The sequence below is a fragment of the Tasmannia lanceolata genome, unplaced genomic scaffold, assembly GCF_043159265.1.
Source record: "Tasmannia lanceolata isolate RefF3 unplaced genomic scaffold, GAP_Taslan_0.1 ptg000012l, whole genome shotgun sequence".
Classification (NCBI taxonomy): Eukaryota; Viridiplantae; Streptophyta; class Magnoliopsida; order Canellales; family Winteraceae; genus Tasmannia; species Tasmannia lanceolata.
This window is the reverse complement of record NW_027518689.1, coordinates 48,430,936-48,447,576: the sequence shown is the minus strand read 5'-3', so window position 1 is coordinate 48,447,576 and position 16,641 is coordinate 48,430,936. Positions and strand designations below refer to the sequence as shown.

General features: G+C 39.4%; 1 protein-coding gene across 5 annotated transcripts in view; it reads right to left on the bottom strand.

The window, feature by feature from the left end:
- The window catches only part of LOC143888400 (uncharacterized), a 52,528-nt gene that overhangs the window by 25,162 nt on the left and 10,725 nt on the right, over positions 1–16,641 (bottom strand). For 3 of the 5 annotated variants that reach the window (XR_013254581.1, XR_013254582.1, XM_077392802.1), the window contains exons 2-3: positions 13,022–13,120; positions 12,419–12,595 (exon numbers count right to left, since the gene is read on the bottom strand). Coding sequence is in view for 3 of the 5 variants with exons in the window: in XM_077392802.1 (XP_077248917.1) it covers positions 12,419–12,595; positions 13,022–13,105 (261 nt within the window). In the remaining 2 variants the exon portion in view is untranslated. Of the gene's footprint in view, positions 1–12,418; positions 12,596–13,021; positions 13,121–15,938; positions 16,025–16,641 lie in introns of all 5 variants that reach the window. The other 2 variants (XM_077392803.1, XM_077392805.1) reach the window with 2 other exon arrangements.

The following is a 16,641-nucleotide window of genomic DNA, read 5'->3' as shown; positions in this document are numbered from 1 at the left end:
TTTATACACACACACACACACACATATATATATATATATATATATATATATATATATATATATATATATATATGTTTTTCTCTATATCACACGCATATATATAAGAATCAAAGTGTTGGGCCGTGGAGATTAGCTTCTATTGTGGATGAAATCCGTGATATCGTACGGATCATAAGGCCACAAGTATCGCACATGAGACCCTCGGCAAATGCCATGGCTCATTCCCTAGCAAAAGAGGGTGTATCCCGGATGGACACAATGATCACGATGAATGTGACCACGGAGGCAATAAGATAGCTGGGAATATGGAGGGTGTATCTTGGTTTTTCCTTTCTATGTAAACTCATGGGGGACATCTTGTCCCCATGGATTGTAATCCCTATTATGAAATAAGGTTGTTACTTTTCAAAAAACAATACACACACACACACACACACACACACACACACACACACACACACACACACACATATATATTATAGGGCGATGATATTTTCACCCGTACGCATGTTCCCCCCTTATAACATGATTTGACGTCAAAAAGCGTTAAAGTTGCCCACTGTTCACATCAAATCAGGTTATAAGGCATGCGTACTACGGCGGGCGGCCGGGGGGGGTGGGGTTAAAAATATCATCGCACTCTCCTCTCCAACTTTCCTCTCCCTCTTCTCGACTCTCAATACTTCAATGTAGAATTAACATGGTATCAGAGCGAAAGATTGAAGATCGAGATTGGAGATCCCTAATCGTAACCCTAAACTCAGAAACCTTAAAAACATAACCCAAATCAGTACCGTGCGACCTTCCCTAACCCTAATCATCCCCCACTCTAATTGCACCCCTGCTTGTCCATTCTCCTATTGCCGCACCACCTTAAGTCACCTTTTTTTGGTGGTTTTCCTTCCACCCAAGCCACTCGCACCCCACCACTACCACCCAAACAGTTTTGTAGCACCATTAAATCCTCATTCAACCCCCGAGTCCTAACCCTAACCAATTACTCTCTACAAATCAGTCCATAAACTTGCTTTAATCTACTTCCATCTCTTTGTCTTGATATTCTAAACAACGATTCTTTGATCTTTCTCATCTCGTGGTTGGTTCCGAGCAATAGTTTGGTGTTTTTCTCATTTTGGTGGTGTATGTTGGTGGTGTTGTTGCCCCTTTCTGTCCCGGAACCGTAGGTTAATGTGTGAGATAGCATCTGTGGATGCTTTTGTTTGATGGTAATCAGTTGGTGGTGGTGCTTGTCGTTGGTTTGGTGTTGGTTTTGGTGATATTGGTGGTCGTTTGTTGGTGTCTTGATTTTTCTGTGCTCTTCGTAGTTGCTATTCGTTGGTGGTGGAAGTTAGTCAAATTGTTGGATCTGTCTGCGATTGTTCATGTGGTTCATGGTTTGTGATTGTCCCTTTTCCAGTTATTTCCGTCCGTTGGTGTTGATACGTGCACACCAACTGTTTGATGAAATGTCTGTGAGAATTTTTTGTTGGCTTTGTAGTGATCGGTTGTTCCTCGTTACTTGGTAGATGTTGGGTGCCTAGCTACTTGTGTTGGTGATGGTGATTGGGTTGTAGTCGATAGTGGTTGTTTGCGATCCATATGTTGGAGTATGTGGTGGTTTATGATTCACCGTGAATTGTTACTGGAAATTTCTTAGTATCTGTCTTTGGTGGTGATCAATTCTTGTTGGGTGGTTTATGATTCTCCGTGAATTGTTACTGGAGATTTCTTAGTATCTGTCCCTGGTGGTGATCAGTTCTTGTTGGTGGGTTGTTTCTGTTGTGGTTATTTAGTCTGACGATCCCTGATGATTCATCCGTTGAGTGTTTCGCTCTTGGCATGCACAACGGTTATGGTCTTAGTGCGCACAATGGTCGTGGTCGTGGCCATCGTGGTGGTGGATTTGACAGAGATTCAGGGGGAGGTTGTGGTGTTGGTGGCCGTGGAACCTGTTACTATATTTATTGTGGGTTTAAGGGCCATACTGTTGGCTTTTGCTACGATCTACATCTGGAGTTACAGCCTTCCCGTGTTGCTCATCATGTTTCCAGTCTGACTGTTGCTAGCTCATCTATAGCCACTCTCCCATCTTCTGACGTTACACTGGTCATTTCGCGTGTTGAGTATAAGGCCTTATTTAGATCCAGAATAAAGGAAACCAAGCCACTATCACACTAGCTATGAAAGGTAGCAACCCATCCTGCTCTCTCAATCGTTTCAATTCTTGGCTCATTAACTCTGGAGCGCACCCCTCTTTGGGGGTATTTATGCAATTGTTGATTTTCAACATGTGCATCGATCAGCCAAAGCAGTGACGGATAGTCTTCCTAGACTTGGAGTTTCAAGGACTCTTTGGCTTTATTTGACTCCTTTCCACCTTGCATTCTGTTCTATGTTTTTGTTTTCATATCATCTCTGTATTTCCTTTTGTTGTTTTGACCATCTCGGTCCCCATCTTGTTTTAATGGAATTTGGCTGCCTTTTCAAAAAAAAAATCTTTCACATGACCACGTGCCAAGCCAAGTAAGGATGTGGTCGTGGGCATGGTGGTGTGTGTGTGTTTGTGTGTTTATATTTTATAATATTTACTTATTTACTTAGTTCATTTTTAATATTTTATTTACTTATTTATTGTCAAAAGAAGCGTATTAATTTTACCATTTCCTTTATGAAATTTCATCATGCGTTAAACATGGTTTTAAAATTACTATCACCATTTTAAATCTTTTGGGATTATGTTTATGGTATTGTAATGTTGTGATTAAAAACAGTAATGTCTCTTCGTATTCCTCTTCATCTTCTATAAATAAACGAGTATTCTTTCTCCATGGCCACTTGTATTTTTCGGTTATTCGCTCCTCCCTACTACTTCTCTCTAGCAAGGAAAGAGAGAGTGCTCAAAAGGGTGCCAAGTTGTATCAGTGCACGTCCATGGAGCGGAGTTGTTGTGTCTTGCCCATTTCCACCGTCGAGCGTTAGTTTGTGGGGGATTTTTGCGACAAAGAATCTGGATCCGTGCCTCGACTAAATTGATGAGTGACTTACTTTCATCATCTAATATTTTTGCAGTTGTTCTTATTTTAGGATATTCTATGATCTACAACATCAACCTAGTTATATTTTTCTTAGAATCTGAAATCATATAGAATAAACTTTACTGAAATGAATAAGGTGTCATAAAACAATAAAAGAGAGTGGAGAGGGGGAGATAGTGAGAAATATGTAGGGAGAGTTTCATTAAGTACAAAAAAAGATGAGAGTGAGAGAGCTTGACCATATGGGATAAAGAGAGAGAAATATGCATTCTACTACCATTTAATGATGGTAATTTAGTTTTACTAAAGTGGGCACAGTTTGGGTGGGGGCAGCTGAAAACTAATTAATTGGTATGGCTTGTATAAGACCAAAACAGACAATAACCCCTAATTTGAGGGGTGTGAAAGAGATTTCCTCTTTCTAATTAATGGGGAGCCACATGGTTACTTTCAATCATCGAGGGTGTTTGACATGGGACCACCTATCTCCAAGCCTTTTCATCATAGTTGAAGATATTCCTAGCAGAGGTCTCAAGGAGAAATTCCAAAAAGGTTATGCTCAAATCTATTAGTTACCTAGAGGTACGCTCCCTATCACTCATTGTCTCTATGCTGATGACAGAAGTATATCTACTAATGGATCCAAGTCTTCTATTAATAGAAGACTATCTTAAAGTTTGTGGGCAGATATGAAAGGGCCTCAGGTCAAAAAGTCAAAAAGGCCAAAAGTTGTTTTATATGCTCTCATTAAACATCTATATCTAGACAAAGGATTATTGGCAATGCCAAAGGCTTTTCCCACGAGGGAGGCCCAATCTACTAACTTGGACTCCCACTTCAGGGGAAGAATGAACAAAATCGTTAAGGTGATAGGAAAAGTTTGGAAAAAGGTGGTGAGATGGAAAGTGATCCAAAATCGTGTTTGGATACACTTTCTAGTACTTAATGGAACAGATTTCTTCCATGGCTTATAAATCATAACTGAACTCGGATTGCAATGATAACTCTCATTTTTTTAAACCTTTAATAAAACTGAATATGAAGAACATCTGAACGTGCATTGCCTTTTTAAGTGCAAGATAACATTGCCTCCTTAAAAGAGAAGGAAAAACAATCCGATATACTACTACTTCCTAAAGCATTATCTAGATAAGTCTTATCTCCAAATTACTTCTCAGCCAAACAACTTTACCCAGCAACATGGACGTCTATATTTTTTTCTTGAGAAGTTTTACCAAATTGAGACTTCTTCTTCCCTTTGAGATAATGTTTATCTCAAAAAAAATAGAGATTTATCCTTCTTTCAATCCTAATGCAACTAGAATTCTCCATGCCTAGACCATGGTTCCACATGGAAAACTCTTGTGCTAACTACCCATATAAAATAACCTCACGAATTATGGCTTTTTTTCATGTGGACCCCATGCCCTCTCTCTTGTGGTGTCCTAGATTAGGCCCACTCCTCGATCAACCTGGATCATGGCTCCCACTCTATAGGGGATTTTGCTCCTGCAAAATCAACAATTGAGATGCGGGAAGGGTATTGCGCCCCGCCGCCCCCCAACCTTTATATGTCCACTCTGATTGGCTCGTCATGGGTCCATCCTTTCCAATTGAATGGTGCTCAATCTAGCCCATCTAGGATTTTGTCACGGCTCGTTCACTAGGTCTACCTAGTCTTGGTTGACGAGCCTTCCGAGTGCATCTCCGCTTCTTCTGCTTAGGACATCCTTCTGGTTGGATGGTTCTAATCTTTGGCATGTCTGTCATTTGCGAACAATTGTTCTTTGTCCCTATCATGAGCATCACAAATTTTCCATTGGCATTCACCAATCGTTTGGCCTGAGTGGCAGAGATGAGTGATTTGGCACCTTCTAGTGGTTGATATGCCTTGATGATGTAATCGTTCCCATCTTTCACGAGTCGGTACTTTTTCTCACTTCTGTAGAAGACTGCATCTCTATCACACAAATACGGGCTACCGAGTATCACTTGGAAAACGTCCAACGGTACGACCTCGCATGTGACCTCATCCACGTTTTGCTCAGTGATGGAGAACTTGAACGTACATTGACATGTGATATACATTTCCACGTCTTTTTGAATCCATCCAAGTGGATACGGTCATGGATGTGGAGTGGTCGTCAATACCATCTTTGAGACTAGTCCTCTAGAGATCAAATTCTTCTGGCTTCCAGGGTCGATGATCGCCCCCGCTAAATTTTGCTTGACTTGGATCCGAACATGGAAAAGTTCCTCACTTTTGTATTGAATTGAAAGGCGCTTCATCAGATCTGGTCATGAGTGTCAGCTTCTCATCTACTGCTGTCATCTCCTGGAGTTCCTCGTCTTCTATGACATGAAGCGGAGCCTTAGATTCTACCCCCATGTCCATGTTTCGGGATCTCGTCAGTCGTAGCTTGGAACACCTCGATTGTGTGCCCTGGCCGGGATCTCATCAGTCGTAGCTCGGGCCGCCGCCTCGGGGTGTACTATCCAACACCTCAATTGTGTGTCGTGGCCGTTTGAATGATCACACCAAGCCTTACGAACTATGCTAATGTACTTGCTCGATTTTGAATCGGACTTTAATTTATCTCTTGTTCGGTCATCTTTCTTCTTGTGCCTCCGATCTTGTTTCTCGATCGCCATTGGTTTGCTGCTTGCCTCCTCAATATTGGCGATGTGGATGAGATTTAACTCTTCCCGGATGTACTCATGCGTCTTGAGCCTATCGTTCCAATCGTCCAATATTTCTGCGTCGACTTTGCCATCGCACGCTGGCATGTCGATCCTTGCCTCCACCTTGAAGGGTTGAACTTGGATTCTCTCTTGCAAGTCAGATGTCTGCGAAGCCGGATCTCCTTTTTCCTCCTCTCGGTCATTCTCAACCTCCACCTCTTTCACACGGGTGGGGGTTCAGGATTCGGCTACGAGGTTGATGCCTCCTTGGCAGACATCAGTTGCGACATCATGGTCGTCATCTGGCACTCGATCTGTGAAAGTCTCTGATCTACTCCATTATCTTCCACCGTATCTCTCTGCTCAATGGGTATGGATACTAGGCTTCCTTCTTCGTGTGCTTGTTGGTGCGAAACATGATTGTTCACCATTGTATGCGGTCCCAATACAATGGAGGAACCGGAGCTCTGATACCAGTTGATCAAAAATCGTGTTTGGATACACTTTCTATTACTCAACGGAACAGATTTCTTCCATGGCTTATAAATCAAAACTGAACTCAGATTGCAGTGATAACTCTCATTTTTTTTTTTAAAGCTTTAATAAAACTGAATATGAAGAACATCTGAACGTGCATTGGCTTTTTAAGTCCAAGATTACATTGCCTCCTTAAAAGAGAAGGAAAAACAATCTGATATACTACTACTTCCTAAAGCATTATCAAGATAAGTCTTATCTTTAAATTACTTCTCAGCCAAACAACTTTACCCAGCAACATGGACGTCAATTTTTTTTTCTCGAGAAGTTTTACCAAATTGGGACTTCTGGTTCCCTTTGTGCTCATCACCATTATCAATTTGAGATAATGTTTATCTCAACAAATAGAAATTTCTCCTTCTTTCAATCCTAATGCAACTAGGAGTCTCCATGCCCAAACCATGGTTCCCACATGGAAAACTCCTGTGCTAAATACCCTTGTAAAATAAGATCACGAATTATGGCTTTTTTCATGTGGGCCCCATGCCCTCTCTCTTGTGGTGTCCTAGATTAGACCCACTCCAAGTCCAAACTTCTAACGAACGGAGTAATAATCACTCTCATCGATCATGTCCTATCTGGTATTCACATCCTGGCAACATTAAGCCCACCTAAAACTGTCATCAAAAGAATAAATAGTATCATGGCCAATTTTTGGTGGGGCCATACAGAATTTGGAAGAAAGCGGCGTTGGGTATCCTGAAGCGACATATGCGGACCCAAGCATTGAGAGGACCTTTCCCTAGTACGAGAGGACCAGGAAGGACGCACCTCTGGTGTACCAGTTATCGTGCACTGCTTTTTGGCTAAAGTCACTTCATAAGCTTAATGAGAACACTATCCTAGAGAGAAAATTCATGAACTCTATCTACACCAAAAATAGTCATCGAAATATTGTGCGTATTAGCAAAACGACATCTAGACAATGCAAAGACGTATTAAGTGTCAGAGGAAAATGGCTAGAAAACTTTTGGACTGATAAATGGATAGGACATCAGCCCCTCATCGAGTATATTGACAACAAAACGGAGATCAACATTAACACCAAGGTTATGGAATTCATTTATAGTCAAAGAAATTGGAATTTGGCCAAGGAACCTCCTTCCACCCCAGTTATGCACACATATTCTCAAGACTCAGTTTCCTTTAAATGGTAGCAAAGATATTTGGTTTAGAGCCGTCCAAGTGTGGAAAGTTTCATATTAAGATGACTTGGAAGGTTGTGCATGAGCCAACACAACTATCGAATGGGTGTCTTACATATGGGATGAACCCCAACCACTCCCCCACCCCCGCCCAAAAAAAAAAGTCTTCATGTCTGGAAGAAGTTCAAGGAAGCTGTAAGTGTAGATAACAGGGTTAAAAGTGCCCATGTCCATTTCATGTCCATGTGTAACTGTTGGAAGCAGCCGAAAGAAGACAAAAAATCATTTATTTGTCAGCAGTGACATGGCCACTGAAGTATGGAGAGATTTTGAGGTTGTATTCTAGGTCGGTTGTGATACTTGGCATACCTCCACCATAGGGCCATGATTTGGTTTCTCATGGAAAAGACAGAGATACAAGAATATATGAGTCACTATGAGAGCCGTCCCCATTTTCATCATGTGGGAGCTCTGGAAAGAAAGATATGCAAAATGATGGGAAGGAAAAGCCAAAAATGCCAATCACATAATATGGAAAGTGAAATAATGGATCACAAGAATGGGTAAGAAATCTACATTCTACACCAATAATAGGTTTGAATGTGAGATTCTAAGATGGGTGGATATTATTCCACAGTACTACCAAGGCAATAAGATTACTCTTATTCAATGGGAGAGACCAGATATAGGATTGTTCAATCTAAACGTTGATGGAGCCTCTAAAGGAAATCTAGGAAAGTTAGGAGTGGGTATTTTCAGAGATAATAAAGCAAAGATTTATGTGGCATTCTCTCACTTCTATGGTGAAGAATCCAATATGCAAGCGGAAAGTAGGGTCCTTCTAGATGGCTTAAGACTTGTTAAGTCTCTGAATATAAAACTACTTCAGATTGAATATGATAGCAAAGTACTAGTAGACACGGTCCTAAATAAAGCTAGGCCTCCTTGGATCATCCAATATTGCTCGTGTAATTTCATGCCTTATGCAAGAGCTCAATCCCACTATTTCCCTTGTATATCGCGAGCGCAATCAAGGTGCAAATGCTTTAGCTAATTAAGCATGTCAAAGCCAGACCAATCACCAAATCTTCTCCTTGAAAGATGTCCCTAAAAGAAGCAATGAGATCCGATAGTCTAGGGATCCCCAGTCTCTGTCTTAAGAGTTGGTCGTGTTTATTGTTTTCTGAAGGCTTTAGACTGTATCAGTGTTCTTTGTCTCATAATCTTGTTTGGGGCCTTGCCCTTTTAGTCTACAAAAATCACTGGGTCCAACCCGGAGCCTCAGACAAAAATCTGGGGTTAAAAAAGGACAAAGATTTCCACTTTATAGATTCTAACTACTTGATTCACATTTTCATGTGAAATAAGTTTCATAACTTGCATCCATTAACATCAAAAAAGCATTCATCACGGCTCTATGTTTTGATATTGGATTAGAAAAATGTTGCATTCCTGAACTGGCAAAAGTTCAAGATGAAAAGGACACAAGCTATTTGAACTTCGTGAGCTAATTGCTTCGTCGTTCTTTTTAACAGTGTTCAAGGAGTAAGTAGAGTCTTCCTAGTCATATGAAAAGATAATAGAGTTAGGTTTATATGTTTTTTTTTTTTTAACAGTAGTAAGAATTTAATAGAAATAAAAAGGGTGATAAAGGGAGTCAACCAGAAGAGTACAATGCTAGCAAGACGTGACCAAAAGCAAGGAAGAGAAAATACAAAGCAAGGCCTAAGTCAAGGTGGTTAAAAATCGAACCACTCCAAAGCCGCCCTATCTACTCCTTCCTTAGCCAAGCGATCGGGCAGACTGTTAGCTGATCTCCTAACATGATTAAGAATGATAGAGGACCCCTCAGTCTTGTCAAAGAACTTGTCAAAGTAACGAGCAAACCTCCATGGCGGAACTGAAGATCCCTTTAACCATCTGATGTAGCGAATCACCTTCTACTATCACCCTTGTCAAGATATTCATTCTCCAACCGAAGGATTCCTTGATGAACGGCTCTAACCTCCGCTTCACTAGCATCTATTACTCCAATAGGCCCTGAATACGCCCAAATTACTTCTCCGCTTTGGTTCCTTAGCACCCCTCCTAGGCCTCCCGGGCCTAGGTTCCCTACATTAGAGCCATCATAATTGAGTTTCAACATCTCACAAGTAGGGGACTGCCATGCTTGCACAATAGAGGACTGATGTTCCTCACTGATACATATCACCCTCCAACCTTCCCATAAATCAAAAGCAGATACAAAACGGAATAGAGGAAGGCTTTTTGCCCAGGCAATGGTTAAAGCTATAACTTTGATGAACAGATAATAGGATGATCTGGCTACCCTATCAAAAACCCTTGCATTCCTTTCTTTCCAAATAACCCATAGAGTTGCTAGGGGAGACAGAGACCAAAGTACCTTCCCCTTTTTCTTCCACAGAACCAAAGACCATCCTTGGAAATGCCAAACCTCGAAAGGATACTACTCCAAACCTCTCTGGCTGCTACATAGTGAATAAATATGTGGTCCACCGATTCCCCAGCTGCTAAGCACATAGCACAATGATCAACAATCAGTATATTCCGCCTCGTAAGAAAGTCTACCATTTGGATTCGATGTTGTATAGCCACCCTGCTGAATGTACAAACACTTGGAGGGGCTTGAATCTTCCACACTTTTGCTTCAATAGGGGAAGCAGAACACGGCACCAATAGGTTAGGTTTATATGTGTATATATATATATATATATATATATATATATATATATATATATATATGAGGAAAAAGATTATACGCTTGAAGCGCATTTCTTTATATACGCTTGAAGAGAGAGGAGTCGTTTGATTGGCTGAAATGGTTGGCCGAGTTCTTTTTTTTTTTTAAAGGAAGCGGCGTTACGGAGGGTGCGTCTTCGTTACCAGAAAAAAGAAAAACTTAAAACAAAAACTTGCGTTACGAGACACCCTCGAGAAAAAAGAAACTTCATCTCTCTCAGCCGTTCTCTCTCTCTTCACTATGTGTTTTTCCTGAAAGTCCTGCTTGAGGAACAAAACCCACGAACCCTAGAGCATCTTTACGCCCCGGACCCTTTATAGTCTGCAAATTTAAAGAACAGATAAGACAAAAAAAGAGAAGAGGAGGAGGTTTCTATGTGGGGTTGTTGTTTTAAAGCTTACAAATGAGCGTGAGAAGAGGAGGAGGTTTCATAACAGGGTTTGGGTGATCCAAACCGTGAAGATGGAGAACTCCGTGAGCCGATGGGTTTCTTTTTTCTTTCGAGGGTTTGGGTTTAATTTTTGGGTTTAAAATACACAGTGACAGAGAGAGAGAACGAGTGAGAGAGATGAACCCCCGATGGGTTTTCTTAGTGTGGGAACCTCATATGGTTGAGACAGAGAGAGAGAGAGGGTAGGAGAACCATATGGGTTTGGGTTTTTTTTTTAAAAAAAAAAACACAGTGAAGAGAGAAAGAACGAGTGAGAGAGATGAACCGTATTTTTGGGTTAATAATTTTCTGATTTTACCGTATTTGTTTTTCCAGTAATTGTCATAACTTTTTATATTTTATTAGTATTTTTTCTGTAATTTTACAACTTTATAACTCTTTCTACGTAATTTTTAATTTAAAACTTTATAAACTTTAGCTATTTTACTTTTTCTGTAATGATTACGTTTTTTTTGTTTTTACTAGCAACATTTGCCATTGCGCAACTTTGCACCCAGATGGCCACATGCCGAGAAGTTGCCAGAGGAGAAGTTTGGTAGCAAATTATTATAAAATAAAAAACAGAAGTAAATGCTATCAACACTCTGTTTTCTTATGAGCGGACTCTCACTTTATTAAAAGTATGGTATGGCCCACACCATAAGATGATCCAAACCGTCCATTAGATGGGCCATAGCCTAAATAGGTTATGCTACAAAAATCATTTCCATAGGATGATCCTAACCCTCCAATCTGAATGTTAGAGGGTTGATCCTAATCCTCTATAGATCGGAGGGTTAGAATCAACCAATGGAAATAATTTTGGGGCATAACCTATTTAGGCTATGGCCCATCTAATGGACGGTTTGGATAATCCTATGGTGCGGGCCATACCGTACTTTTTATAAAGTGAGGAGTTCCCTCATAAAAAACACTAAAACAGTAGTGCTCATAACATTCTCAAAAAATGTTAACCCATATGGGTTTCGGTTTTTTATGGGTTAACATTTTGCCAGGTCTAGATGGGTTTGGTTTTTAAAAAAAAAATTAAACACAGTGAGAGAGAGAACGAGTGAGAGAGATGAAGAGCCGTTGGGTTTTCTTAGTGTGGGATCCTCATATGGTTGAGACAGAGAGAGATCGGGGTAGCAGCAATTGATGGGTTTGGGTTTTTTTTTTTTTAAAACACACAGTGAGAGAGAGAGAACGAGTGAGAGAGATGAAGAGCCGATGGGTTTTCTCATACGGTTGAGACAGAGAGAGAGAGAGAGGGGGGAAGAAATTAACCCATATGGGTTTCGGTTTTTTAAAAAGAAAAATACACAGTGAAGAGAGAGAGAACGGCTGAGAGAGATGAAGTTTCTTTTTTCTCGAGGGTGCGTCTGGTAACACAAGTTTTTGTTTTAAGTTTTTTTCGAGGGTACGTCGAAGACGCACCCTCCGTAACGCCGCTTCCTTTAAAAAAAAAAAGAACTGGGCCAACCATTTCAGCCAATCAAACGACTCCTCTCTCTTCAAGCGTATATAAAGAAATGCGCTTCAAGCGTATAATCTTTTTCCTCTATATATATATGCACCCTTTTTGCCATATTATTTTTAAAGTTGGACCATCACTGTACACAAGAAATTGACATAATATTCTCTTTTATGCTTCCATAATTGTATATATATTGAGAAAACCTCTAACTACCTGTTTCCATAAATTTTAATTCTACATATGAATGTACTAGCTAAAATGGTTATTAGAGCTACGAGATGTTTATGGGCCTGTAGCTTATATGTCAACAGGTAGATTTATTATCAAGTAAATTTTAACTGAAAGGCATACCCAAAGAAGTTTTTCTGGCTTGTATTCCAGTCTCCACTTTAAGATGTCTTTCAGCATCTTAGTTGCCTTTTTGGTATTCCAGCTCCTTGCTCGGAGGTACCTCAATATCGAAGCATCTGAACATAAGATTGGTAGCTTATCATTCAGAGGACCAATCAATTTGCGAACCTCGTTGATCTGAAAGAAAACAAGTATTATCTATAAAGTGGCACAACATGCAATGCAGGTTTCTTTTAGGGGATTGAAATCCACACGACCACGTTTTGATAATGGGACGAATCACCTTGTTTTGCACTTTTTTAACCAGATGTCAAAAGATTTTACAATTCCCAAAAAGCCCTCAGCAGCCAATTAGAGAACTGTAAAACAAGTAGAGTCTTCCCATTATCAAAACATGATCGTAATGATATCAGTCTCCTTATGCTATTTTCTTGTTATATTGATCTCTTCCACTGAACATGCTAGGAGCTATATATTTTTAAATCAAGTTTTCAAAACTATCCCGTCATGGTCAAAGAAATGAGGTGAAAATCTAAACTAGTGGTTCAAAAATAAAGATAGATTACATAGAACAATTTTCTTGAAGCCAATGGGCAAAAGTACCTTGGATTGCTGCTCTTCGAATGATAAAGTTTTTTCAACCACACTTGATTTGGATGTCCTTGAAGACATCCTTCCTAAATTCATGTATTTAAATATGATCTGGAAATGAGATTCCACGGTCAATAAACATTATTCAACTCAACTCAACAAAACTCAACAAAGCCTTTGTCCCAAACTAGTTGGGGTCGGCTGGTCAATACACATTATTGTACCAAAAATATCAGTAGCTCCATTATGACATGAAAATGGAGTACAAAGCTCCAAAATACATCTGTACAAAAGAAAATATAAAGAAAAAGAAGGTACTCAAGGAAATTTAAAAGGTGTAGGCTCAAGAAAATTTAAAAACTGACATATGGAACCCAGAAAGAACAGATGTCTGCCTCCAGAAGTTGCTTTGATTGGTCTATATTGGGTTCTCTTCTTCCTACTCTAGGTTGCAAAGGTCATCTCCTTCGATGTTTCGTTTCATGTCTTCCCTAATACTTATCTTGCCCACGATATACACACACAAATATGAAGCCAATCTCATTTGTGAAGCTTCTTGTCAGGTTGAAAGCAGACAATGTAAGTAGAACTTGATTTTCAAGAAAAGATGAATATGTGGCATTTGGTGCTGCTCCCTGATGTTGGTTGCGAAAAAGTCCAAATGAGAAGAAAGGCTAGATTGAGAAATAGAGTGCTATTTTCAGGAATAGTCCGCACCTATTGTCAAGATGGAGGGATGAAGAGTATCATACACATCTTCACCCACTTCCATGAAGATGTCTTCTTGTGCAATGATATATACAAAAAAGGACTATAAAACACCTCCACTTGATTTAAAAGATCTGGAAAATTTTAATCTAAAAAAAGGATGTATTATGATCAAAATAAAGCATTTGGAGCATGTCTTTCCTATGTTAGCTCTGTCGATACCCGAAAACAGAGGAGAGTGGATTTGTTAGTAAGGCTCTGTTTCTGTCAACGTAAAACTGGATGTAAAATTTGTTTTATGTTATAAAAATAATATAAAACAAATTTTACATCCATTTTTACGTCAAAAGAAACGGAGCCTAAACATCATTGACAGTTTTGGTATATGGGAGTATGGGACAACTTTAATTTCATCAAAGTTTTGAAAGAAACATCTAAATGTTCCTTCAACATTGAGATCTTCAATACTAACACATCTAAAAGTTGCAATACTCCAAGGATATAAGTGTTATAGAAGGAGAGAAAAAGAGTAAACTAAACTATAGGTTAAACAGGGTGAAGTCTGATCTGAAGGACTCCTTTGGAATGGGTTGCTCTAAGATCTCTAGTAGTCAAAATCCAAGTGGAAGAATAAAATTTAATAAAACCCAAAGGGAACTACAAGATTTAGTAAGTTCTGATGATCATATTGTTGGATTTTATCATAAGCATTTTGATTTTTGTTTTTTTTTTTTTGGTTGAATCAGTATTTCATTTCCAAGCAAAAGAAAGCCTGCCTGTTTTAGATTTCTTTTAAGTCTCAGGAAAGACAAGGGAAAATTATTATTTCCATTTACACATGTTTTCTTTTCCTTTTACCATTTCCGTGCATTTTCTTAGACATGCTTTTTCATTTAAGTTTTGAGTCATTCAACCTTAAATAGTGTTGAACAGTGAGGTGATTCAAAACCTATAAAGAGAGATTGTTCTCTCTTATCTGGCCATCAGCTACATCGTTTTTCCTACCTTTTTCATTAGGGGATCTCAAGCTTTGAGTGCTCGAGTTTCGAGTTCGGTTTATTTGCAAGTTTAAGATCATCCTTCATCTTTTCCAAGTTTTTGTTGGACAAATCCTTGGTATATTGTGTTCACAAGGTCCAAGTTATTGCGTGCACAACATCAATGACACATATCAACAGTGGTTGTTGCATCTTCGAATTAGGTCACTGTTACGAACCCAATTCGAATCGCAACGGATTTGATCTTCTTAGAGGGAAGATCGGCCACTTGACCCACTTCGAGGGAAGGGTCGGTCCTCCTTTGTGCGCAAGACATGCTTCTAGGAATAAATTTCTGCCTTCTTTCATTAAATCAATTACAATTATTTATATGAATCCAAGTGCAATACTGATCCTAAAATTTAGCAACAACATCCTATGTGCATACTCCTAAACAATAGCAAATTCTCCTACAAATTGCAAAGTGATAACCACAACCTACACAAATCGTTTTTAACTAAAATCTACCCAATAACTCACGTCCATACCCAATCCCTTAAAAATCTCAACAAAGTAAATATGTAACATTCCACCCCTCTTAAAATCAACCTTGTCCTCAAGGTTGGAGATGAAGCACTATCCAGTTGGAGAAAAATGAAATCTTCTTGTGCAGGACTTTTCGAAAGTCTCCTCTATTATCTTTTTCTTTTTCCCTTCTTGCCCCCTTTCTTCTTTTCTTCGTCCTACGATTAGTCTTCATTTTGTATGGCATCATCAAGGGTTGATTTTCATACTAATCTGACCGTGTTGATCACCAGAGCTCCATCGGTGTGCTTTTTTGAAATGATTGACATTTTGACACACGGATAGTCGTGGATGAGGATCTTCTTGATAGCGTTTGACAGGTTGAGAGTGATGACGGATTTCAGGCAATGACCTTGTCGGAATTGACAACACTAATAAATGACTTTCCTTTATGACAATTTTTTCTTTTTCTTCTATCACGCCCCCAAGCCGTACACACAAGGCCTGAGAACATAACAGCGCCATATACCTGCAAGAAAACCTTACAAGCATACAAGGCTAACAAAGTGATAACAAAAGCATCCATACTAAAGCATCCATAAGGTCCATATTTGCATAAATGATTCAAATAATAAAATACTTAAACTTTTCTCTCACTCTCCCCAATAATCAATAATGAAATAAAATAACAGTCTCAATAATGCCTAAACAATACTCACTATCTAATAAACTATAAGAATCAACTAATGCTGAAAATCGGTAAGTCATGCCTACGCTCCCTCGTCCGCTCCACGAGGATCAAAGTCTGAAAATGATAAACCACAGTCAGCTGAAAAGCTCAGTACATAATGATGCACTACAAAAGTGGGGTCAAAAGCATGCTATATAGAAAGGTTCAATAGGTAAACAAAGATGGCAAAAGCTACGCATGAGGTGACTGGTACTAGGGGTGTCAACGGATCCACTTCGGATCGGATCCACCTATGTCACAGTCACGATCCATTCAAATTCCATATCGGTCGGATCCAAAGTTATAAATTTCGTTTCGTTTCGTCCGAAATGGACAAAACATTTCGTTTTCCTTCCGAAAACGAAACGAAATTTTTCGCCCGAAATTTCGGTCAATTTCGGTCATTTCGTTCGAAATTGACCGAAATTTCGGATTTCGTCTGAAATGGACGAAATTTTGGATTTCGTCCAAAATTGGCTATGACGGCTAGTTTGACTGTTTTTTGCAGAAATTACATCAATGCCCCTGTAACGGCTCTTTTGGGTTTTTGACCATTTTAGCCTCCAAATGTGACCGTTTATAGCTGTTGGGAAGGGTATTCTAGTCATTTTTACTTGCACAAACAATAAAAAACTCTATACATAGCATTTCCCCTACCTTCTTCTCCTCCACATTCACATAAGTGATTCTCC